The sequence below is a fragment of the Notamacropus eugenii genome, chromosome 2 (assembly GCF_028372415.1).
Source record: "Notamacropus eugenii isolate mMacEug1 chromosome 2, mMacEug1.pri_v2, whole genome shotgun sequence".
Lineage (NCBI taxonomy): Eukaryota > Metazoa > Chordata > Mammalia > Diprotodontia > Macropodidae > Notamacropus > Notamacropus eugenii.
The window spans coordinates 384,861,692-384,887,369 of NC_092873.1; the positions used below are offsets into that span (position 1 = coordinate 384,861,692).

Sequence of the window (25,678 nt, forward strand, 5' to 3'; positions counted from 1 at the left end):
CTTAAAGGCAAATTTTTCTTTACTGAATCAAATTTACATAATATGTATGTGTATATATGTGTATGTATTTATGTGTATAAATACATATAAAGATATGTACATAAACAGATATATCCCTAAACAATAGGAAAAGCGGGATCTTTCTTTCTCTACTTCTTTCATCGTGATGTCACAGTTGAAATCAGTTCATAATCACTGGAACTGGACATCTATTTAACTGTACTGTAACCTAGTTGTATCTCTCTAGGTCAATATGAAAAGAGAGTACAAGCAATGATCAGGACCATATCTTGATCAATGTTGTTTATTTAGGGCCATGCTGCACTGTGCAATGTTTAATCACTCCTGTCTTCATACCAGGCAGCATCAGACCCAAGGCCCTACACAACCAATGAATATATATGGAATCAGTCTTAACAGCTGGCTAGTAAAGATGCTTCACGAAAACAAGAGAGGTCTACTGGGGTAAAGAATAGGAAAAGACCTGGATTCCCCATAAAACAGGCAAACCTAGCCAATGCACAACTAACTATATATTACTCAGGAGTCTGTCTTATTTAAATTCATTTGCTTCTTTTTTGCATTTCCCTTTTTCTTTTCATCAAATTCAACTCAACCAACATTTATTAACTTCCTGCTGTGTACAATGTTCTCTGCTAAATGCTGCAAAAGGGAGATAGGCTTCATTTCAAGGAATTTATAGTCCAATATGGACCTTTTCTTACCTTCATGCTTTTGCTGGGGCCTTCTCTGTGACTGGAATGCATTCCCTCATTTCCACCTGTCAAAAGCCTTCTCTTTTCTTCAAGGCTTAGCTCAAGTGTCATCTTATCTTTAAAGCTTTCCCTCACCCTATCCCACCCTTCCACCCCCGCCCCCGACCAGCTGAAATAATATTCTCTCTCCTTAAATATTCCTAGAATACTTTGGACTTCTCCCTTGATTACCTCACAGTCTACCCTGTATCATACTTATCTATGGACATGTTGTATCTTGCCAATAGAGATATAAATTCTTCAAGGGCAGGAACTCCAGTTCTTTCTCATTTATGTATCCCCAGCAACTTGCAGGGTGCCTTTCACACTGAAAAATCTGTTCTCAAAGGTATCAGTGATCTCATCAATTTGGATATTCCTACCAATGATATAGACCATAACCCATCCGTGTTTGTCCATCCTGTGCAACTCACTGATTTCTTCCTTATACATTCATCACAAAGGGTCTCCCTAACAAGTTAGAGACCTTCCTTTATTCTTCTTGACATTACAAGATGCCAAGGTATCTCAAGGATGCCAGTGAAACAACCTTGCACATAATAGTTGCTCAATAAATGTTTTTAAATTGAATTGTATGGAACATTCACACATGTGGGCTTCATGGAGGGATGGCATTTGAATTGATGGAAGGCACTTCAATAGAGAAGAGTGGGGAAGGAGTGCCTGCTAATGATGAGAAAATAGTAGAAACAGTCACAGGGAGGCAGGATGCAGTTGAGGACACAGAAAGAATCCATTTTATTCAAATATATGGTACACAAATGGGAACTGAATAAAGTTGGGCAGTTAGATTGAAATCAGATTAAGTCTAGACAATTAACAAAACAATACATCAAGACCTGATCTGAAGTATTTGCAGATTTCCAAGGTTAACTCCAGTACATCCATGGAAATAGCATAGATAGAGAGCTTGTCTCAAAACCAAGAAGACAAGGTATAATTCCCCTAAGGTCTAATCCCATGACCTTGGGAAAGTCATAGAGACTAAACTAGAAGGGGTAGTGGAAGTGATCAAGTCTACCTCCCTCACATTAGAAATGAGGAAACTGAGGCCCAGGAATCAAGTGACTTTGCCCAGGGTCACACAGCTACTTAAATATCTGAAATGAGTTTCAAAACCAGGTCTTTCTAACTTGCAAGTCCCACTACATTATTTTGCCTCTCAGTTAAATCACTTATCCTCTCCACGTTCTAGAGCCTAGAGAACAGGCTTTTCTCTAAGGCTAAAAGTTACAAAGGAGGTGCCAACCTGTATAAGTAGGAGAAGTTTCCTCATCAGAAGTAACTTTTTTGTACCAGTGGAATTACATGACTCATTCCAATTTCTTTATTGTGGGAGAAATATTTCCTGAGTTTCTGTGCTAGGTAACTGCTGCCAATATATTTACTACACAGAAAATATGGAGGTAAAAAAACTAGGTTTTATTATTATGCTTAAGTATAGGTTCAGCTAAACCCTGATTAGGATTCTTACAAGTCCTCTTGTAGGACAAATTACATCAGAATGACAGAGAAAGAATTCTGTACGTATTGTAATCTTGTACATTCATCTTAAGCCAGAAGAGTTAAAGAGAGGATAGATCCCTAATTTGACACTTCAGAGTCATATGTATTGAACAGTCTTAAACACTCATAATCTCATACTTCAACTAAGGAAATGAACCAAGTCAAACAAACTCTGTAGAGAAACTAAGTGAGGTTACAGATTAAACCACATACACAAGATTTAAGGTAGACTGCTTGAGGAGAAAGTCAAGAGTCAGGGACAGTTGAGATTCTTCCTCTGGTTTCTTATCTAAGGAATACATAAGACTCTTCGGTAAATTTTTATAACGCGAGAGAAAAACTCATGTTCAGGTGAGGTTAATATTAAAACAAACTTTTAGTTAACTAAAAATTACAGGAGGAATGGCCCAGAGTCACAAATAATAAAAAGAATGACAAGTTCCTATAACACCTGGATGGGTAAAGGGGAGCCATTAAAAGTGTTTAAGAAGGATATTGAACACCTTGATAGGCAAAGGGGAGCCATTAAAAGTGTTTAAGAAGGGGACTGACATAATCAGGTCTTTTAGGAATTGAGTTGGTTTTTTGCTCAATTTCCAAATAAAGGTGCCATTTGAACAATTCTTTCATTTCCTCAGGAGATTTGTCCATACTTGGGCCAAGATGAGGAGGATCAAAGGGTCTTGAGAGGCTAGGAGTGGTGGTAACAGCTGGTTCAAGTCATAATAATACTGGGCAGAATTAAGGAAACTTGGGCAGATAAAAAAGAAGGAGGTGGTGTGGGGGGAATATTGCTGGTCCCTTCTTGCCTGGGGATTACTCTCAGGCTGAAGTGTCCCCAGACCGGAAGAAGGGATGAACCCCAAGGGTAGAGGTTAAGTGGGCTCATCTACTAGTATTAAAAGGATTCTGAAGTAAAAAAGACAAAAAGACCATAACTCCAGGAAGAGTGACAACTACATCTTCCCTTTCCAGGTTCCCATACTTCCCCAGGCTAAAATTCCTCTCTTAAAAGATTTCCTTGCACTAGGTTCTGAATTATTCCCTGTTACCTTTTTAAAGATAAACTCCCTTGGGAGAAATAACACATTAAGCCACTAACACTTAATGTAAATGAATTTGTCAGATTTATTTTTCCTCCCACATGGGGCTAGGAAGGAAATACTTCAAGAAGAGACACCTGGAGAGAATAGAGAAATAGTTTTCAATGAAGTCCAGCCCCACCAGAAAGCAGAGGATAGACTGACAGGTTTGGAGCAAAATTTCTCTGAATTTTTTTTCCTCTTCTTTTTCTTTTTCAGTTGTTCTGCTGTTCTTTTTTATTCCCCAATATCTCCCTCCTCCTCCCTCACCCAGAATGCCACCTCTGTAACAAAGAATTTTTAAAGCTAGAGAAGGGGGTGGGAAAGAGCAGTTCTGGTCATTTTCACTTGATTTGACTTTATTTCCTGATCCTCTTTCCCAAGAAAGCAAGAACCTTTGGAGTTCCTGCCTGATGACTCTCCTAAAGTCTTCAAGGGGAGAAAAGTCCCTGAGAAAGTATTCCCAAGAAGACTCCAAAAGGAAACACATAGCAAGAGAAGGGGCTGGGCCGGGCCTCCCCACTCTGGGCTCAGGTCATTCAGACACGTGACCTGGTGATGGAAACTCCGTTGTCTGCATTTTTTGTCTCTTCACATTCTTTCTCAGCTTCATCCCCCTGCGAATTCCTGGGATTCTTCTTTTATTTTTTGTTAAAATGCTAATTACAATAATTCCAACTGTTAAGATCCCTAAGAGTAACAGGATGAAAAGTCCCTTTACCAGGGGGGAACACGATGTTGAAGATGAAATTCTGGGGCCTAGAGTAGAGAAGAGAGAGAGAAGAACCAGTCGGCGGGGAACCCAAAGAGTACTGCCCAAGGGAATGTGGTCCTATCTTGCTCCACTCAGAGGATAATTTTGGTGCCCCAAGGCAAATGGGGAAAGTGAAAAGGGGGAAACTCCAGAGGCTCCTTAAGAAAGCTGGAGCAGCTCACAAATGGGGCAGAAATGTCCTTCAAATCCTTGGAGTGGGGCAGGGAATCTTTCAATCTGCAACCAGATGACATCTCTTTCCCGGGAATTCTCTGAGCTCAACTGACTCCCTCCCCAGAAACCTGGAAGCTAAACTAAAGCCAGCATTCCACTGAGAAGGGAATAGGAGAATCCCTAGGACAGATGGTGGATCTCCAGAGAGATAAGAAATCTGGGAGATCTGAGGAGAGAAGCAGCTGGAGGCATATTTCTGGGCATTAGGTGAGAGAAGGGGAAAGGATCCTTGAGAGTGGGGATTTGGGTCAGGATAGGGGCATAGGTAGAGAGGAAGGTGCTCCCCTTTACTGTGGAGGGTGGGTGGAAGAGGACTCAGATTCTCCCAGAAGAGTGTGGGGGTTTGTTTCAAACAGGCTTCACCTGAGAGAAGGTGGTGCTGAAAAAACAAAACTAGGGGTGAGGGTGGCATGTTACTTTTAAAGCCCAATCCTTGGAACTGAACTGCTCAGGGCATTTTCTTGGGCCTCTAGGGAGGGGGCAATAGAACCAGTTACCTGCGCAGAACTGTCCGGCTTGGAGGGAGTGGGAACTGATGCTGACAGGGTTTCTGACTATGCAAGTAGACATGAAGTCACCATCTCCAGGCTTCCAGGAGAGGTGAAGGACAGAGCCCCCATCAGAAACCATAGTCCTTTCTCCCAGGGGTGTCCAGCCATACTCTTCATCATTTCCACTCCCATCCACATGACATTTTAAGGTGACATTGCACATGGACTCCTCTGAGATCTCCAAGTATATGGTGACTTTGGGCTTTGGAAGTCGTCCTGAAAGAGAGTATGAAGACCTTTAGAATCAAGAATTAGTGCCTACTCTTGGTGCTGCAGAAAGAATGTTAGATCTGGAGTCAGAGAGCTCTCAAATCTCAGTTCCAATCTCAGGTCTGCCATTTATTCTCTGTGTAACCCTGGATCAGTCACTTCTCCCTATGAATCTCAGCTTTGTCACCTGTGAAATGACTGTGGATAAGATCAGTAGAGTCAAACTCAAATAGAAGGGAGGCAGCTGAACTATCCAGAAAGATCCCCGCAGGCTGTATATTGATGTAGAAAACATATTAATATTATGTTCTATCACATATTTTTAAAAGTTCTTCCCAATTACATTTTAATCTAGCTTCTACAGCCTTTCAAACAATTGCAGGCTCTGTGTTTGACACCTCTGGACTAAGAGGTATCACTAAAACTATGGTCTTAGACCTGCTCTACCCCCATGGAGTCAGATAGAACCTCAGTCTCACTCTCTGGGAGCTGGTTCTTTCCCCTTAAAAGCTCAATTCAACCTTAGATTCAGAATTAGACAAAGCCTGCCTTTTTATATCATCTACCTCAGCATGCATTTATTAAGCACCTACTGTATGCCAGGCATTGTGCTGGTATTAAGACAAAAATGAAACCATCTCTATCCTCAAGGAACCTACAAACTCTCAAGGGGAGATGTAGAAAAAAATATAGAAATATTAATTTGTACATTATACATGTACAAAATAGAAACAAGATAATTTTAGCGAGAAGGCTTCATTTAAAAGCCAGTGTTTGGGTTGAGCCCTCTGCCCCCTTTTTGTCCCTCTTAATTCAGCAACCACTGCTCCCTCCCTTCCTCCTTATTCCTCCAGATTCCAGATCTCTATAACATGTTATAAGATTTAAAGTGTTTCCAGATAAATCCAAAGGAGTGAATCTCTAATAGTGGAATTTCAGTCAGTAAGACACACTTCGGGGAAGTACTGAAGGAAAGGCCTTCTCAACATTGCTGTGGAGTTGACCACATACCTATTCTACTTGTAAGGCTATGTGCTCAGGTAACAGGGTTGCCTCCCTTTTGTCAGGATGGTCAAGGAAGGAAAAGGATGGGTAAGGGTAGTTTCATCTGTAACAAAACAAAAGGTCTACAGTGATATATGTCCTTAGAGGGTGGGAGGCACAAACCTTGGAGTATCTTCCATTCACTCACAATGACCATTTCTGAGCAATGAGGTTTTAAGCTCCTGTCACTATGGCAGATTAGAGTGATAGATCTGGTTGAACACTGGACTTGGCCACTTAATAACTGTATTTCTATGGCCTCTGTAACTGGACATATTACAACCTTCTCTGCGCCTGTTTCCTCATTTATAAAATTAAGGACCTGATACCTCAAGGTCTCTCCCAGCTCAGTTAGCCTATGAGCTCTCAACACTTGTGTCTGTCGGGCTGGGTCCCTACTCCACACCCATGGAGCTGGGGCTGAGACTTTGGATGTTTCCTTGATCTTCAGTGAGAACCTTGGTACCAGCATCTATTCCCAACTGGTTAAGGTTCAGCCACAGTGTAGCCCAGGCAAAGAGAAGGTCAAGGACAGGATCACCAGAGGCTCCCTTCTGTCACACACCCCTCCCCCAGATACAGCTCCTTGAACAAACATTGGAGAAACCCGACATCAGATGCCCTGCCCACTAGACTCACGGTAAATGTACAGAATGAACTTCTGAGTGATGGTGTCTAGAGGATCCTCAGTGAATATATTTGCTTGATAGGTCCCCTCATCCTCCTTGCTCAGGTTGCTGATCTGCAGGGAGTAGATCTGCTCAGTGTTATTCATTAGGACCTTGTAGCGAGGGTCAGATACAGTGATGGTGGGCTTTCCTGTGGCTCCTTTTTGAATGGTGGCAAGAGATGATTGGAAAATCCAAATAATTTTCTCAATTTGTTCACCTTCTGGGATGTTCATGGGGAGAACGATTGACTCCCCCAGGACTGCCATGAACTCTTCTGTATTAGGGTCCTCTCCAGATTGTCCTTCTCCTGATGGATATAATAACCATAGCTGGTATGTAGAACTTTAAGTTGTGCAAAGTGCTTTACACATACTTTCTCATTTAAACCTCACAACAATTCTTTGAAGCAAGCAATACAGATATTATTATCCCATTTTGCAGGTAAGGAAATTGGGGCTGAGAAAGGCTAAGTGACTTGCCCCTGGGTCATACATCTAGTAAGTGCCAGAAGCAGGATTTGAACCCAGGTCTTGTTGACTTCAAGTCCAACTCTCTGTCCTTGAAGCCTAAGGCTACAGGCTCCCTAGGATGAGATCCAACCCAATCCAATCAATGTTAATTAAATACTTACTATGTGCCAGCACTGTGATAAGTGCTGGGGTTATAATTAATAAAAAGACAGTCCCTTCACTCAAGGAACTTATAATCTAAAAGATTCTTCTAATAGATGCCAAAGGATCTTCTCTGAGGATCCCATCTGGCTTTAACATTCTATATTCTATCTTATGGTTCCTGCCAGCTCTGTCATCCTGAGAGTCTCTAAGTATTGATTAAAGTGTGTGTGTGTATACACACATGTATATATGTATATATATATATATACACAATGTGCATGTATATATGCACACACGTATAGATATATGTATCTATATACACACATGTGTGTATACATATATGGGCACATGCACACATATGTAAGCCCATTAAGAACAGGGATCTTCTTGTTCCTGCAGAGCCTAACAGCTTAATTAATTAATTAATTGATTGACAACTGCTGGCTGATTACTATGCAGTGAGGTGCTGTAAGTTTGGTCCAAATACCTGAAGACCACTTCTCTGGGTTTTCAAAGAATTATAGAGCTTCTCAGATACTTTATCTAACTTGATGCTCATAATCTTTTATTATTCATAAAAAGAGGGAGTCCACAATTAGGAAGAGGTCTTTCTGTATGAAGTAGTCATTAACAAGCTAAAGTGTTATGCGGGGTACCAAAAGATTGCTGGGACCTGGTAGAACTCACCTCTCCTATGTACTTCCAGGTCTTATATGAGGGTAAGGCAATTCAGTTTGAGAAAATCTTGGTTTGTTAAAGCCTGTTGTCTTTGAAGCCCAAAGAGCTGGGCATCTTTCTAGAGCTCAGACTTTTCCCATTTATAAAATGAGAGGGTTGGACCCAACTTTAAAAGTCCTTCCAACTCTAACTTCATGCAGGAACTATTTTTCCTTCTTGTTTTACTCAAAGTTTCTACTCCTCTTCCTCCACCTCTAGCTATCCCCACCTATTCAAACCTGCCCTGTAATTCTCCTACACAGTAAGACAGCCTCAGGGACTAAAAGAAAGAAGCAAAAGAGACACACAGAGAACAACTGTCCTTGAGTACAACTGGAGCCAAGAGAAAGGGCCTTGAAGGGCAGAATTATTCATGAGGCTAGCAACATCCTTCTCCCAATCACACTTATACTCTTAGACACTATACCCCAGATGAAGCCTTAGCAGAAGGAGAAAGGGAGAAGGGGTACAGGGGAGCAGGAATGGGTCATGCTCACTTACCTTCCTGGGGGTAGAGAAGCATAAGGAAGAGGAAGAAGAGCCAAGGAGGGACCTTCATGCTGGCCATGCCCTAGGATCTGGCTCCAGGACTCAATGCCTCAGGAACTGTAGGACATACTAAAGAGGACATGGTCAAGAGGAACAGAGAAGCAGAAAACAATTGGCTGATGGGTCTAATAAAAGGGAAATGATCCTAATCCTGGTAGTTCCCTAATTTCCTCTGTCTACCCTAAAAAGCCTGGCTTCCCCCTCTCCTGCCTCTGAATTGAAGAAACAATATCCTTCAAGACCAGATTTTTTTATCCTGATTTTGATCCAGGTTTCTCCTTCGTCCTTCTTCAAAAGCCAACTCATACCCCACCTCCTCCATAAAATCCATTCTGACCACCTCGGCCTACTGTGACTTCTCTTGCCTTTTACTGAGCATTAATGAATCATTATTATAATTCTCTTACTTGGCAGGCAACATGGAGGCACACTTGGGATGTAGCAGAAAAAATAAGGCTGTTGGGGTTAGGAGACCTGGATTCATGTCCCTTGCAGAGCTGTGCGGACCTGCATAAATCATTTCACTGCTCTGTGCCTTAGTTTCCCCATGGGTAAAATAGAAATATTTCTGCTATCCGCTTTATATAATTGTTGTAAGAAAAGTGTTCTGCAGATCTTAGAGCACTGGTGAACTGTTTATTCATTCATAGTTATCTCACTATTTTTCAGGAAGGCTGACTTTTCCTAGTCGGTGAGTACTATAGTTCTATTTAGTCAGCACTCAATGAATCAACAAGTATTTATTAAGCACCTACTATGTGCCAGATATCATGTTAAGGCCCCAGGGTTACAAAGAGAAAAATTACACACAGAATGCTGTGCATAGCACAGCATGCAACAACATTTTATCCTAGAGGTAATAGGGAGCCACTGTAGTCTATTGAGTAGGAGAAGTCAGAATTTGACTTAAGGAAACTCACTTTTGTAGCTGTTTAGAGAGAATGGATTAGAAGAGGGAAACTTGAGGTAGATAGGCCAATTAGCAGACCATTGTAATGATCTAATTGAAGGGTGATAAGGACCTGTACTTAAATGGTGACCCACTGGAGTTCTTAACCAATAGTTAGGAAACTTGGTTTTAGTCCAATCCATCAGCACTCTCAACTAATAGCTATGAAGCTTTCTTCAGGCCTCTCAATCAATGGCTAAGGCTTAGCTCCTTCCCGTCACCAGGTGATAGCAGAAGATAGAAACAGGCTGAGATCAGATCTGCCCTTTGACCTATTCTCAGAACTCTTCTGTTACCAACTTTTCCTCCTCTGAATTCTTCTCTGAACTCAACTTTTACGAGACTTCTCTATTGTCTCCCCCTGAGAGTCTCTCTGCTCAGTACTTATAATTAGAAACCCATTTTGGCTTCTTAAAATTCATCACATCCCCTCCTCCAGGGCTCTACTTCCTCAAATGCAAAAGAGACCAGAGGATACTGGTAAAGAAATTGTTTTAAGCTCTCTCCAGAAACCCCTATTCTATGCAAAATAGCAACATTAGACATTTCTGATAGGCTACTGACATTTATTCCCAACCAGTAGCTATAGTCTGGTCTCATTTTCAGACCCCTCTTTTTATGTGTTGTCTTCCCCCATTAGACTGTAAACTCCTTGAGGGTAAGGACTATCTTTTTTTGTGTTTGATCCCCAGCACTTAAGGCAGTGCCTGACACATAGTAGGTACTGAATAAATATTTCTTGACTGACTTCCTTCTCTACAGATACATGGAAATTAGGAATAGGGACTGGATCTGTGATTTGATATTTAAAAATTCCCTCTACCTAATAATGCAGGTTGATACTTTTCTGCAATTCATAATGTTAGAAAATTTCCTAGCCCACTGAAAAGTTAAGTGATTTCCTCAGGGCAACATTTGAACCCAGGTCTTTCCCAACTTTTAGGCTGTCCTTTTATTCTTAAGGCTATGCGTACGTGTATATATGTACTACATATATATGTATAATCAGTATTTATTTCACCTATGTGTATGGAGAGACAGACAGATTAGAGTGATGGTTTCATTGATATAGGGATATCTTGGATAAGGAAATTTCATGTACCAATGCAGATGAACACCTTCTCTGAAACCTACGATCTTAGGGTGAATTGGCACCACAGCACTGAGATGCTAAATGATTTCCTCAGGATCACACAGCCAATGTGTCAGAAGAGGGACTTGAACCTGGGGTGCCCTGACTTCAAGACCAGCTTTCTATTCACTACTCTAGTGTGTTCTCTGATATATCACACTGCTTCCCCTTCACTGAAATTACTTCATTTAAATGTAATTAGTTACTAAGCAAGTTCAATCAGGTACATTGATTGTCAATATTCAATTTTTGGTTAAACATTAAATTTATTTTTAAAAAAAGAATCACAAGATGAAGAACAAAAGAAAATGTACTACAGTCTCAGAACCAGATCAAAGTTAAAGCCAGGGTGAGTAGCTAATTGATTAGGATAGTCTGTGACCAGAGTAATTAGGCTTAAAGCTGAGAGCATTTCCTGGCTAGAATATTCTGACTCCTTATGATACTGTCTCTTGAGTAACAGTAAAGTGTGTATAGAGAAAGAACTGTATTTCTTAGGGGCACAGCTCAGGAAGAAAATAAGGAAAGTTAAAACCTGGCAGCTAGGTAGATGGCTCAGTGAATAGAGTGCTGGTCCTGAGTCAGGAAGACCTGAGTTCAAATCTGGCTTCAGATACTTCCTAGCTGTGTGATCTTGGGTCACAACTTCTGTGTGCCTTCATCCACCGGAGAAGGAAATAGCAAATCACTCCAGTATTTTTGCTAAGAAAACCCCATGGTCAGTATGGTCCACAGAGTCACGAAGAGTGTGACTGACTGACAACAATGAAACAGAAGCCTTCCCACTGCTTTTCTTACTCACTTAACCTTCTCTGAAAAAGATGAAGGTAGCCCTTGTTCTAAGGTGCCTTTTGTTCTCCTTTTTCAATCAACAGCTCCTCCTTAGAGCAGGGATGGGGAAGCTGTGACCTCAGGGCCACCCCCTGTTCTAGAGGAAGATAGACTGGAGGCTGCCATGGGTCATGCAAGAGCTGTTGCTTGCTTCTCTTGTCGACAGTTCCCAGTGATTTGAGAAAAAGGGAAGTTCTGGACTGTGGCATGTATTTTTTCCTTACAATTTATATGGTAATCCAAAAATTCTCAAGTTTTCTGATCTTGGCCCTTGAAATAGTTTGTCTCTACTAAAATTAATTTCTTTCCTCTACCCTCCACTCCCAAGTCTTGACTCTTATCCCACCCAGTCCTGGAACTTTTTCTAAAACTGTACATATCTGGACTCTTCCTGGTTGAGAATTTTCCCTTGAGAATTTCATACCTGCCTAGGCAACTCCATAGCCCAAAGGATAGAGCCCTGGGCCAGGATTCAGAAAGATCTGAGTTCAGATCCAGCCTCAGACACTTTCTAGCTATGTGACCTTAGGCAAGTCATTTAACCTCTATTTGCTTCAGTTTCCTCAACTGGGGATAATAAAAGTGCTTACCTCCCAAGGTTGTTGTAAAGAGCAAATAAGATAATATATGTAAAAAAAAAAATGCTTCACAGTGACTGGCACATAGTAGTTGTTAGTTCAAAAACTATCTTCCTGTGACATCAGAGGTATGACAGTCAGTCAGACTTGCCTGAGGGAGACCCTGCCCCTTACCACAAAGCCCCCTAGCCTTCATCTCTGTTGGACAACAGTCTTGCAGTCTGGACCAATGAAAGGTATGCCAGCCCCAAAGTGGAGAAGGCAGGGGATGTTGGTGGAACCTGGATGCTAGGTTAGGAAGGAGCTTCCCCCATGACCCCTTCCTCATCCTCTAGTGGTCTAAAGATCCTCTCAAAGTGAGGGGGTTCCCATCCCTTCTTTCCCTTTTCCATGCTGGTTAAATCACAGATCATCACCTACCCTTCAGGTGATACAGTTATCTCTTTGCCTCCGATGAAGCTAATAACAGACTTACCCCTTCCTCCCATCTCTTTCTGTTACCTCACTGCTGACATATGTCTATGGTTAATTCTGTGAGTTAAAATGCATCGAATAAAGGCCCACTGCTTTTTAGCCTCATTGGCTGCTTTGCTTCTTCTAGTGAAAAGCTTTAACTTGCTTAAAACAAAAAAGAAAACAAGAACAAGAGACTGGTGCAATCTGAGATTTTCCTTATGGGGAAAGGAATGAGCATTTATATAGTGCTTACTGCGTACCCGAAGTGTGCTAAGTGCTTTTTACAAATATTTCATCCTCACAACAAACCTAGGCAGCGGGTGCTATTTTTACCTCCACTTTGCAGTTGAGGAGACTGAGGCAAACAGGTTACCAGTGTTACCAGTAAGTGTCTGAGGCTGGATCTGAATCCAGGTCTTCCTGACTCTAGACTCAGCAGGAATGCTCCCCAGTTAATTCTCAGCCTGGCTTCTTATACCAAAAATCTGTCCTCAATCATGAACACATGTGCATGCTAAAACCAGGCTGGGTGTTTCTTTAACTCTAGGCTCATAAACTGGTGAGGCAGAGGGAGAAGCACTGTTGCCAGTGCTCTTAAATATACAATTTTGAAAACATAAGTTTCTGTAAATAGAAGATGAAAGTGGCTTCATGCTTTACAATCACCAAATTAGCTGATGACAAAGTCCGAGGGCACAGGGGACAGAGCTCTGGACTAGGTGGGAGGCAGAAAGGCCTCAGACCTTAATCTAGTAGTGTGACCCTGAGCAAGTCACTTCACTTCTGTTTGCCTCAGTTTCCTCATCTATAAAATGGAGACAAGAAGAACACCTCCCTTCAAGAGTCATTGTGAGGATCAAGTGAGGTAACAGTTGTAAAGCACTTTGTAAACCTCAAAGCACTATTTAAATGTTAGCTATTATTAGGAAGGTTAATCTGCTTTGAAAGGACATCAGGAAAATAAAGATACACAAGAAAGTTATAGTTGCTAGAAGGGACCTCAGGGACCATGTAGTCCAAGCCCCACATTTTACAAATGAGGAAACTGAGGACCACAGAAGTCAAATGACTTGTCCAAGACCATACAGTTAGTAAATGTCAGAAACAGACCTGGAACTCAGATCTTCTCTCCAGAGCCAATGCCCTTTCTACTATACGATTATGTTTAGACATACTCCATATACCATACTCTATATACCAAGGCACACTCCATCAATGCATCCATTTCTAGCCCAACCCATACCTGAACAGGAATTCTTTTTACAACAAAACATTCCTATTTATTCCATCTAACATTTATGAAGACTCTTGCTCTGTAGGAGGTATTGTGTGCTAGGCACTGGGGCCCCAAAGACACACCTACAGATAAATCCACTTGAAATAAGAAGAAATAACTTCCAAGGAGGAGAAAGTACTAGCAGAAGGGATAATTAGGGAAGGCCTTGTACAGAAAGTAGCACCCGAGCTAAGCTTTGAAAGAAGCTAGGGATATTAGGAAATGCGGGACCAGCGACAGCCATTAGCAGAACGGAAGAGCCCCTATACAAAGGCACAAGAGTGGAGATAGAAACAGTTAGCAAGCCTGTATTCATCCATCTCTATTTAAATATCTCCAGTAACAGAGAACTTGCTGGATCTCAGGGCAATGTAATCCGCTTTTTCACTGTCCTAATTGGTTGGGTTTTTGTTTGGGGTTTTTTTGAGGCATTCGGGGCTAAGTGACTTACCCAGATAAGTGTCATGTGTCTGAGGCTGGATTTGAATTCAGGTCCTCCTGACTCCAGAGCTGGTGCTCTATCCACTTTGCCACCTAGCTGCCACCACCCCCCCCTTTTGGACTGTCCTAATTGTTGAGAAGTTTGTCTTTAAATAAGAAGGTTGTTCAGGGGTCCCCCAGCCACCCACCCAATCAATTGTATGAGCTATCAGAGTATGGTCATGCCCTCAACATGTACCTTGTTAAGAGAACAAAGACACATCTTAATTGCTTGCCAGTATCTGGGATACTAATTGATTTTCAGTGACTGAAGCTGCCCCTAAGGTTGTCAAGATGACATTCATCAGAAGAACCATCTCTCTAGAAGAGAGCTCATGGTTCACACTTGTCCTTTTCTCTATCTGGTGGACAAACCAGCAAACAGCAGAGTGAATCCCTTATTCTCCAGTGAGTGAGTGGGGAAACCTCTGCAAGCACAGCCTCTTCCCCCAAGGAGCTATTAATGGCTTTCTTGGGCAGAAGAAGCACTTGGGAGGGTTTTCCTGATGGAAGTTTCGAGTTCAGTTCCTTCTGAGCAGAACTATTTTGCTTAAAGTGTTTTGAATATCTATTTATGGGCTCCTATGAGTTCTTTGTGTTCTTTGTGAATATTCTGTATTCATTTACTGGAATCCTATGAGTTCTTTGGATCATTTGTATCATCTGTGGGGTGAAATAAAGATTGTCCTACAGCCAATGTGCATTTGCTGTACTGAGTGCTTGTATAGTAGCTGGGGACCCATGTTTTAGCCACATTCGTGGAGACCCATATGCCAGCATATTGGAAAATATTCTTGAAGTAAATTTGGAATGTGGACAAACCAAAGAGAAAGGTCCATTTTGGGGTAAATCCCCAAGATGATTCATGTGAGCCCAGGACTTAGGGGGCCCTGTAACATGGCTTACACTTATTTCCAGCTGAAATATTGCCACTTTGCACACAATTAACCCTCTTGGGCTGAATAGAGAAAGTCTAATCTCTCTTCCATGTGCCAGTCCTTTGAGTATTTGAAGATAGGTGTCATGTAAGGTACCCTCCCCCCACCCTTACCTAAACTCATGTGGAGGGAAGGAGGTTCAGCATGGATGAGATATATAGCAGGAGGGGGATTTGTGAACTATGTATCACTTGCCTCTCAAATAATGAATGAACTGTGCATAGAATCTCAGAGTTAGAAGGGACTTTAATTAGAATGTTCCTTTCTAATCCATCCTTATGTTCTATCTTGAGAGTCAAATCCCTTCTGGGGTTATTAAAGCTAATTAATGAGTCAGCTTTAAATTATCTTTTTTGATGGTCCAGCAGGACTGTACTGTGTTCTTCATTCCCCTATAACTTCTCCCTCAAAGGCCCAAGTAGGGAGAGGGTAAAGTTACATAACAGGATGTTGGTTTGTAGCCCTGAAAACAAAAGGTTTTTCTTCCCCAATACAGTAAAACAACCAGCTGTTGGATGGATATAATTTGCTTAAACTAATTTGCATAGGATGCTTAATTTATTCATACAACAATTCCCTTAATCTCTCTCTCTCTCTGTGTCTCTCTTTCTCTCTGTCTCTCTCCATCTCTCTCTCCCTAGACACACACAGACACACACACACACATACAACCAAAATATTCAAAAAAGGTTTTGACATGTAGTAGACTGGGAGTCTAGAAAGCTATGTGAGTTGAGCTAAAGTTGTAAAAGCTTTTGCCAAATCTGAACAGGTTTTCATTACTGTCCAGGCTTCAAACTCTACACCTGAGGTATCATCCTATGTCTGTCGTTTAAGGACCATAAAGACTAGTTAAACTGAAATTGAAATTTGAAGTGTATTTGTTAAGGACCTACTTTGTGCATGGCACTATGCTGGGCTGCTGGGGATACAAATGCAATCCTTTAGCTCTAGCCTGCTGCCTAGTGAATGTAGCCATAGAGATACCAGACCCAGATGTAACCAAACAGATTCTGTCTTACAATTAACCAGTTTTGAGCATGTTTTTTTTTAATTTAGCATTGAGACTTGTGTGGGAAAGGGAAGCCAGAAATGATTTTATTTTGTATGTTGCAGGGTATAGGGTAGTGGGCAGGGTTGAGTATGGTCATCTAATCCCTGGCTACCTGTGCTCTTTCCCTTCCCTTGGGTCACTGGGACTCTTGAAAGCTGCTGTTGTAACACAGGGGTAACTGGAACTGAGGGGAATGGACAAATCAATGAGAACTGAATGGGGTGCTGGTGAGTTCTGAACTGATTGGAGCTTCTCAGGCCTTTCCTCCTTATCATTGTCTGAAAGGGATAAGCTGAGAGCCCCTTTAATTCCCAGATGAACTGGAAGTTGCTCCTTATTACCCCTACCTTCCTTCCTGCTCAGTAAGGGGAGAAAGAGACAGAAGGAAAGTCATAGGTCAGGGTTTACATTGCTTATTTCCTAGTTGTACCCTGTCGCATTATTATATATGTCCATGTGTTTGATCAGTGCTAAATCAGACAGATGCTACATGCTTGTCGGTGTGATTAATGGCACCATGGATGAAGATCTGGGAATAGGTGTTTACCCAAAAGAGACAGGTGATATTATCCCTGTTTTGAAAAAGACCTGAGGGGAGCAGGGAGAAATGAGGAAGGTGGACATGTATAGCATTGAGCACCCCAGGATACATAGAAAGGCCTGCTGCACAGGTTCTTAGATCTGCTTTTCTAAAAGGAAAGCAACTTCTGAGGGATCATCAATCTTCTTTTATTACATTCATTGACAGAGAAAATGCAAGCAGAGAAATAAAGACCAACAGACAGAGCTTCCAACCGTCTGACCATAAGCAATACATGTATCACAGATCAACAGACAGATCCAGCTCTCTGACCATTACATACGTAGTTACCAGAGAGAGAAGCACCAGTATCTGAGTTTTCAAAGCTGGGGGACTCCTTAATCGCTATCCCAGAGTCTCATCTGGTACAGGAACCTTCTTTCAGAGAGTAAGCCCCAAAGTAAAAACCCACCTCAGAATATATATACACTTTTCAGAGCCAGAGGGCATCAGGACCCTCCAGACCCAGTGCCTCATCGAAATTAACAAAAAGTTTCCCTTAACAGGCTTCAGGTGAGGCTTATTAATGGGCAGGGAAGATCTTTAACTCTAATTAACATTATAACATGGATTTCATTTGGAGTTCCCAAAAGCAATAGGTGGCACTGGGCCTGAAGTCAGGAGCTCACATCTGACCTTAAACACTTACTAACTCTGGGCAAGTCACTTAACTCTGTTTGCCTCAGTGTCCTTATCTATAAAATGAGCTGGAGAAGGAAATGGCAAATCACTCCACTACAGTATCTTTGCTAAGAAAACCTCAAATGGGTCACAGAGTCAGACACAACTAAAATGACTGAACATTATCATAAGTAATTGAGATGTACTATAAACATATTCTCTAGACTAATGTAAGCTATCTATAAATAGGAAAGCATTTATTTTTTTTAAAAAATATTTCATTTTCCCCCAATTACACATAAAAACAACTTAACATTCTTTTTTTTTTTTTAAATGTTGAATTCCAAATTCTCTCCCTCCCTCTCTCCCTTTCCTTCCCCTCATTGAGAAAGCAAGCCATTTTATACAGGTCATACATGTGCAGAGTAAGAAAGCTATTAAGCATAAACCATCACTTATTTTCATAGCTAGAAAGTAAAGAAGCATTTCAGACAAATGAAAGCCCAGAAAGGAGCCAGTGAGGTAACTGGGGAATGTTAGAGATACCTATTTACATGAGAACTCAATAATGCCACCTGCCTGGGAACTCAATGAAACAAATCATCCTTCCACGTGGAGGACCTTGATCTATTTTCCACAAAGATTAAAAATGACAGGTCTTTGCTCTCAAGAAGTTATGGTTGGGGGAGAGGCAGGCATATTATATATACATAGGCAAGTTTAACACAAGTTATCACCTGTATAACTGATATCACATTGCTTGCCTTTTCAGTGAGTGGGTGAGGGACTAGAGGGAATTTGGAACTTAAAATTTACAAAATTAATGTTAAAATAAATAAAGTATAATTTTGTTAAAAAATATAACACAAATCAGGAGGGGAAAGAGATCAATTCATTAATCAAACAACCAACAAGCATTTATCCAAAGTAGTCTAGGAAAATCTGAGAGGAGGGAAGGGAAGGGAGAGGGAGGGATAACATTTGCAGCTGGTGCTGATCAGAGGGGAAATGATGACCAGGTGAAGCCTTGGAGAAAAGGATTTTCAAAGCCCCACATAAGGAGATAATGAATTCTAGGCTGGAAGATCCTGGAGTGCACTGAGACTGAGAAGGCACGTCTCAAACTCAATCTGTCAAAGACAGAACTCATCATATTTTCTTCTTCTGAACTTCCCTATTCCTGTCGAGGGCATCATAGTCCTTGCCCATGTCTCAACCTCAGTGTCATTTTCAACTCCTCACTTTCCCGCATCTCAAAAATCCAATCAGCGGCTAATCTTGTCATTTATATCTCCAGAAAGATATATTCACATCTTCCTTCTCTCTACTCACAGGGCCCTTATCACTATTAATAAAATAGCTTCCTAATTGGCTTCCTTACCTCAAGTCTCTCCCCTCCCCTCCACACAGGTGCCAAAGTGATTTTCCTAAAGCCCACACTTGACCATATCACTCCCTTACTCAATAATCATCTGTGGTTCCCTATTACTTCCAGAATAAAATATAAACTCATCTAAGTGGCACAGTGGATAGAGTGCTAGGCCTGTAGTCAGAAAGATTCATCTTCCTGAGTTCAAATCTGACCTCAAACACTTATTATCTATGGAACCCTGGTAAAGTCATTTAGTCCTATTTGCCTCAGTTTCCTCATCTGTAAAATCAACTGGAGAAGGAAATGGTAAACAATCCCAATGTCCCTGCCAAGAAAAGCTCAAATCGGGTCACAAAGGGTCAGACACAACTGACTGAGCAACAACAAATTTGACATTTAAATCCCTTATGACTTATCCTCTAGCTACTTTCCCAGCATGATTACATAGTACTCTTCTTCTTGCACTCTCCAGTCCAGTCAAATTGGCCCTCTTATTGTTTTTAACATAAGACATTCCACATTCCATCTCTAGGCTTTCAAGCAGGCTGATCCCTATGCCTGGAATCCTTTCACTCCTCCAAGAAACTCTAGTCTCTTTCAAGACTTAGTTCAAGTGGCAATTTCTACATGAAATCTTCCAGATCCTTCCAACTGCTCGTGGCCATTGGTCAACACCACCTCCTTGTTATCTATTTTGCATGCACTTATATAAACATATGTTTTCTAGGCTAAAAAATCCTTGCAGCAGAGACAATTTCATCTTTATATTTGTGTCACCAGTGCTAGTAAAGTTCCTAACACATAGCAGGTGCCTAAGAAGGGTTTGTTGGTTGCCTGATTGAGTTGTAAAATGGTCATGGTACTAGTTGCATGTTTTGCCTTAGGGTTATTGAGAGGAAAATGAATTACAAATCTTAAAGTGCTATATAAATATGAGACAATTAATTTAAGATAAGCCAATTTTAATAAGCCAAATTCTCAAATGAGATGCAGATGATTCCCCATGTGCATTAAGACAAGAAACAAATTTTAACTCCAAGCAACCTTCTTCCTCCTACCTAGGAAATTTCTGGGCTCCCTGCCATCATTTAGCATGCGTTCAGGCCACCCAAAATAACTTTAATTGCAGCCTAAGGAAAACATAATTAAGAAGGTAAAGCTATGGCTAAAACAAACCATACAATGCCTTCTAAAATCAGCTATCAATGTTTTGGCTTCTCCGATTTTATATAATTGGTACCATATCATTAGCAAAGATGATCAAGTCTAGATTATAATGACTAATAAAAATAGTGAAGCACAGTGGTATTACTGTAACATATTTACTTTCAAAGTACAGCTATTTCTGTCATTTCATTGTGTCATCTGAAGATCTTTATGAAAGAGAAAGCGCTTGTTCTCCCGCTTTCTAAATCAAGTTCTAATTCTTGATCAGTCAGAAAACAAGAAAGAGCAATGAACTGGGAGCTAAGAGGACCTGGGTTCTACTCAGGCACATTATATCACTGCTCTGGAGCTCAGTCTGCTTATCTTTAAAACAGATGGAGGTAGAATAACGTCTGAGTTTCTTTCCAGATCTAAAGCAATAATTATGAAAATCACAATAATCAGGCTTGTGTCTGCTACAGATACCTATTAAAAGGCCAGGATTTAGTGGGCAAGAAGAAAATAATGACCTTAGCTTTTATGTTTGCTCAGATTCTCTTGCACAGCAAATTTAAAACATTTTGATCCCTTATGAGGCTGCAATGGATCAGACTCAGCTGTCTCTCTCACTTATTTTCAACTTCTCTTTGTCTACTCGCTGCTTTTGTACATTTCTCTCAAAAAACCCTCACTTGATCTGACTGTCCCCATTAGGTGTCATCTTATATCTTTCCTTCTTTTCATGACTAAACTCCTTAAGAGGAAGTCACCTACAATTGACACCCCTACTTTCTTCCCTCCTACTCTCGTCTTCACTCTATACTAGTCTGACTACTCCCTATAGAATTACAATTGATCTCTAATTGCCAAATCCAATAATCTCTTCTCAATCTCAATGCTGTTTGAGAGCCTGCACTAGGGTGATGAATATGAATGGAAAAAAGAGACCATATACTGATATTGTATGTGACATGCAATATGGCTATTGTGAAGTACAAATGGCAAGACTTGATGATACACAGGACATGTGGTGTGAGGAAGAGTGAGAAGGTGATGATGACCCCAAGATTGTGAATCTGGGTGAATGGGACGATGGTGGTACCTTCCAAAGTAATAGGAAAAGTGAAGAAGGGAAAGTTTGGAGAGTAAAAATAAGGATTTCTATTTTGAATGTATTGACTTTGAGATGTCCAAAAGATTATTGATGATGTAGGAATGGAATTCAGAAGGGAGACTGGAGTTGGACATATATATCTGGCAATATTCTGAATAGAGATGATCATTGAATCGATGGGTGCTGATGTGATCTTCAAGATAGATAGTATAGTGAGAGAAGAAAAATGAAGTCACGATGGATCCTTGAGGGTCAGCCATAGTAAGCAGTAATGACTGGGATGATAACCCAGCAGAGGAGACTGAGGAGGAGGAGAATGGGGAAAGAGCTATATGTGATATAGCTATATATATATACATATATATATATATATATATATGCTTTTGTGAAAGCATAGAGTAAAAAGAATATCCAAGAGAGGGTGCTTAACAGTATCAAAGACTTCAGAGAGGTCAAGAAAGATGGGGATTGAGAAAAGGATATTAGATTTTTTGATTAAGAGATCACTAGTAATTTTGCGAAGAACAGCTTCAGTTGAACGATGCAGATGGAAATTAGAATAGACGGTTTAGGAGAGAGTGGAGAAGTGGAGTACCTAGTGTTGACAGCTTTTTCAAGGAGTATATAGATGAGACTGGGAGGAGAGATATAGGATAAATAGTAGGGAGGGGCAGATCAAGTGAGGATTTTTTTTTTTAAGAATTCAGGAGACGGGTGTATTTCGAAGCTGCAGGGAAGGAACCAATAGAAAGGGAGAAACTGAATAGAGAGAGACTGGGGGTGATAGAGTACGCAATCTGCTGTGGGGAGGGGTTGTTGCCTTGGCAAGGGAGAGGGACCCATTTTTATGTGGGATAGGAGGAAGAAGATAATTGAGAAATATATCTCAATGGTAAGAGATGAGGGTGGGCAGAAGAGGGAGCTCTTGGTGAATGTCCTCTTTTTTTGGGGGGGGGGGGGAAGGCAAGGTCCACAACCAAAGAGCTGGAAGGAAGGGTTTCAATGAGAAACTAGAGGAGTAATAAAAATATTTGGAATAGCTGAGGAGGCAGGGATACAGCATTTGTTGATGGCAATTGTCAGTAGCTAGAGGTTGTGGTTAAAGTTAGACTTGCCTGGCATATGCTGCCTTCTGCTTTTACTTTCCAGTGCCTTACTCCTTCAACCAGACTAGTTTGCCTGCCCTGTACATGGCAGTTATAGTGGGCCATTTGGGGGGGGACGGAGAATAACTGGTCCTTTTACAATGATTTCTCTGAATGATCACTTCAGGGAATTTGTTAAAAGCAGCCAGTCAATAAGTATTAAGTGCCTACTATGTGCCAGACACTGCCGTAAATGAGGCAAAAGATAATCCCTGCCTTCAAGAAGCTCAGTGGTCTGGAGTGGGGGAAGGGGCAGAGGCATTTAGGATAGGGGGTTAGAATGCTACTGTTCACCAAGTCCTGAGGCTTACCTGCCTGTTGGTGGCAGTTGGTCAGCAGTTGGTCGTTGTGAGGAGGGATGGCCCTTTCTTCAGGGATTGATTCCCTGAATGATGGCTGCAGAGACAAGTCTAGAAACAGGGTAGGTTGTCTTGGGGGGCATTGCTATTCCCAGAGCTTTTGGGCTCAGGGACTTGGGTTATTTCCATTAAGATCAGAAGGGACGGGGGCAGAGCCAAGATGGCGTAGTAGAAAGACGCACATACACATATCTCCGAACCCACAACCCATAGAACAACTACAAAGAAGTAACTCACGGCGAATTCTGCACCCAGAGGCCACAGAACATTGGAGCGAGGGAGATTTCTGTTCCGGAGAGACCTGCAAACCTCTCGTAAAAGGTCCTTCGTGCCGCGGACTGGGCGCCGGGACTGGGAGCTGAGTACAGCCCAGCCGCAGCACAGAGAGGAAAAGATCCGAGCGGGCTTCAGGGACGGGATCTCCAGCGGCCGCACAAGTACCTCCACCCACAGGTGACGGGGGTCTGTGAGAGAGTCCCTTTGGCGGGTCGAGAGGGGAGTGGGGTGCCCCCATGGCTCGGGCCCCCTCGGGAGACAGAAGCTGAGGGGCAGCGGCAGACCAGGGCTCCCCAAGCAGGCAGGAGCCTGGATCCATTGTTGAAGGTCTGTGCATAAACTCCCTGAGGGAACTGAGACTGAGAGGCAGCCCTGCCCTCACCTGAGCATCTGAATTTAATCTCACACTGAATAGCAGCCCTGCCCCCGCCCAAAGCCCTGAGGCTGGAAGCAGTATTTGAATCTCAGACCCCAAACACTGGCTGGGAGGATCAGGAGGTGAGGTGGGTGTGAGGAAAATATTCAGAGGTCAAGTCACTGGCTGGGAAAATGCCCAGAAAAGGGAAAAGAAATAAGACTATAGAAGGTTACTTTCTTGGTGAACAGGCATTTCCTCCCTTCCTTTCTGATGAGGAAGAACAATGCTTACCATCAGGCAAAGACACAGAAATCAAGGCTTCTGTGTCCCAGCCCACTCAATGGGCACAGGCCATGGAAGAGCTCAAAAAGAAATTTGAAAATCAAGTTAGAGAGGTGGAGGGAAAGCTGGGAAGAGAAATGAGAGACATGAAGTCAAAGCATGAACAGCAAATCAGCTCACTGCTAAAGGAGACCCAAAAAAATGTTGAAGAAAATAACACCTTGAAAACTAGCCTAACTCAATTGGCAAAAGAGGTTCAAAAAGCCAATGAGGAGAAGAATGCTTTCAAAAGCAGAATTAGCCAAATGGAAAAGGAGATTCAAAAGCTCACTGAAGAAAATAGTTCTTTCAAAATTAGAATGGAACAGATGGAGGCTAATGACTTTATGAGAAACCAAGAAATCACAAAACAAAACCAAAAGAATGAAAAAATGGAAGATAATGTGAAATATCTCATTGGAAAAACAACTGACCTGGAAAATAGAGCCAGGAGAGACAATTTAAAAATTATGGGCCTACCTGAAAGCCATGATCAGAAAAAGAGCCTAGACATCATCTTTCATGAAATTATCAAGGAAAACTGCCCTGAGACTCTAGAACCAGAGGGCAAAATAAATATTCAAGGAATCCACAGAACACCGCATGAAAGAGATCCAAAAAGAGAAACTCCTAGGAACATTGTGGCCAAATTCCAGAACTCCCAGGTGAAAGAGAAAATATTGCAAGCAGCTAGAAAGAAACAATTCAAGTATTGTGGAAATACAATCAGGATAACACAAGATCTAGCAGCTTCTACATTAAGGGATCGAAGGGCATGGAATAGGATATTCCAGAAGTCAAAGGAACTAGGACTAAAACCAAGAATCACCTACCCAGCAAAACTGAGTATAATACTTCAGGGGAAAAATTGGTCTTTCAATGAAATAGAGGATTTTCAAGCATTCTTGATGAAAAGACCAGAGCTGAAAAGAAAATTTGACTTCCAAACACAAGAATGAAGAGAACCATGAAAAGGTGAACAGCAAAGAGAAGTCATAAGGGACTTACTAAAGTTGAACTGTTTACATTCCTACATGGAAAGACAATATTTGTAACTCTTGAAACATTTCAGTATCTGGGTACTGGGTGGGATTACACACACACACATGCACACACGCACACACACATAGAGACAGAGTGCACAGAGTGAATTGAAGAGGATGGGATCATATCTTAAAAAAAAAATGAAATCAAGCAGTGAGAGAGAAAGATATTGGGAGGAGAAAGGGAGAATTGAATGGGGCAAATTATCTCTCATAAAAGAGGCAAGCAAAAGACTCATTAGTGGAGGGATAAAGAGGGGAGGTGAGAGAAAAACATGAAGTCTACTCTCATCACATTCCACTAAAGGAAAGAATAAAATGCCTACTCATCTTGGTATGAAAACCTATCTTACAATACAGGAAAGTGGAGGATAGGGGGATAAGCAGAGTGGGGGGGGATGATAGAAGGGAGGGCATGGGGAGGAGAGTGCAATTTGAGGTCAACACTCATGGGGAGGGATAGGATCAAAAGAGAATAGAAGTAATGGGGGACAGGATAGGATGGAGGGAAATATTGTTAGTCCTATACAACACAACTATTATAGAAGTCATTTGCAAAACTACACAGATTTGGCCCATATTGAATTGCTTGCCTTCCAAAGGGAAGGGGTGGAGAGGGAGGGAGCTAAAGAAGTTGGAACTCAAAGTGTTAAGATCAACTGTAATGTTCTTACCACTAGGAAATAAGAAATACAGGTAAAGGGGTATAGAAAGCTATCTGGCCCTACAGGACAAAAGAGAAGACAGAGACAAGGGCAGAGAGGGATGATAGAAGAGAGAGCAGATTGGTCATAGGGGCAATTAGAATGCTTGGTGTTTGGGGGGGGAGGGGAGAAAAGGGGAAAAATTTGTAACCCAAAATTTTGTGAAAATGAATGTTAAAAGCTAAATAAAAAGAAAAAAAAAAAGATCAGAAGGGACATTGTGGTTGAGATGGTAAT

General features: G+C 41.5%; 1 protein-coding gene across 3 annotated transcripts; it reads right to left on the reverse strand.

Moving 5' to 3' along the window:
* Positions 1-1,485: 1,485 nt before the first annotated feature.
* On the reverse strand, positions 1,486-22,775 carry SLAMF9 (SLAM family member 9). Of its 3 annotated transcripts, none has more exons than XM_072647378.1 (5): positions 22,692-22,775; positions 8,661-8,777; positions 6,797-7,135; positions 4,850-5,119; positions 1,486-4,123 (listed from the first exon to the last, which is right to left on the reverse strand). In XM_072647378.1, the coding sequence occupies exons 2-5, from the start codon at positions 8,725-8,727 to the stop codon at positions 3,900-3,902; spliced, it is 900 nt and encodes a 299-aa protein (XP_072503479.1). In that variant the 5' UTR covers positions 8,728-8,777; positions 22,692-22,775; the 3' UTR covers positions 1,486-3,899. The 3 variants fall into 3 exon arrangements, with proteins under 3 accessions (XP_072503479.1, XP_072503480.1, XP_072503481.1); XM_072647379.1 differs by lacking the exon at positions 22,692-22,775 and adding an exon at positions 12,211-12,262; XM_072647380.1 differs by lacking the exon at positions 22,692-22,775 and adding an exon at positions 9,116-9,209.
* Positions 22,776-25,678: the final 2,903 nt, after the last annotated feature.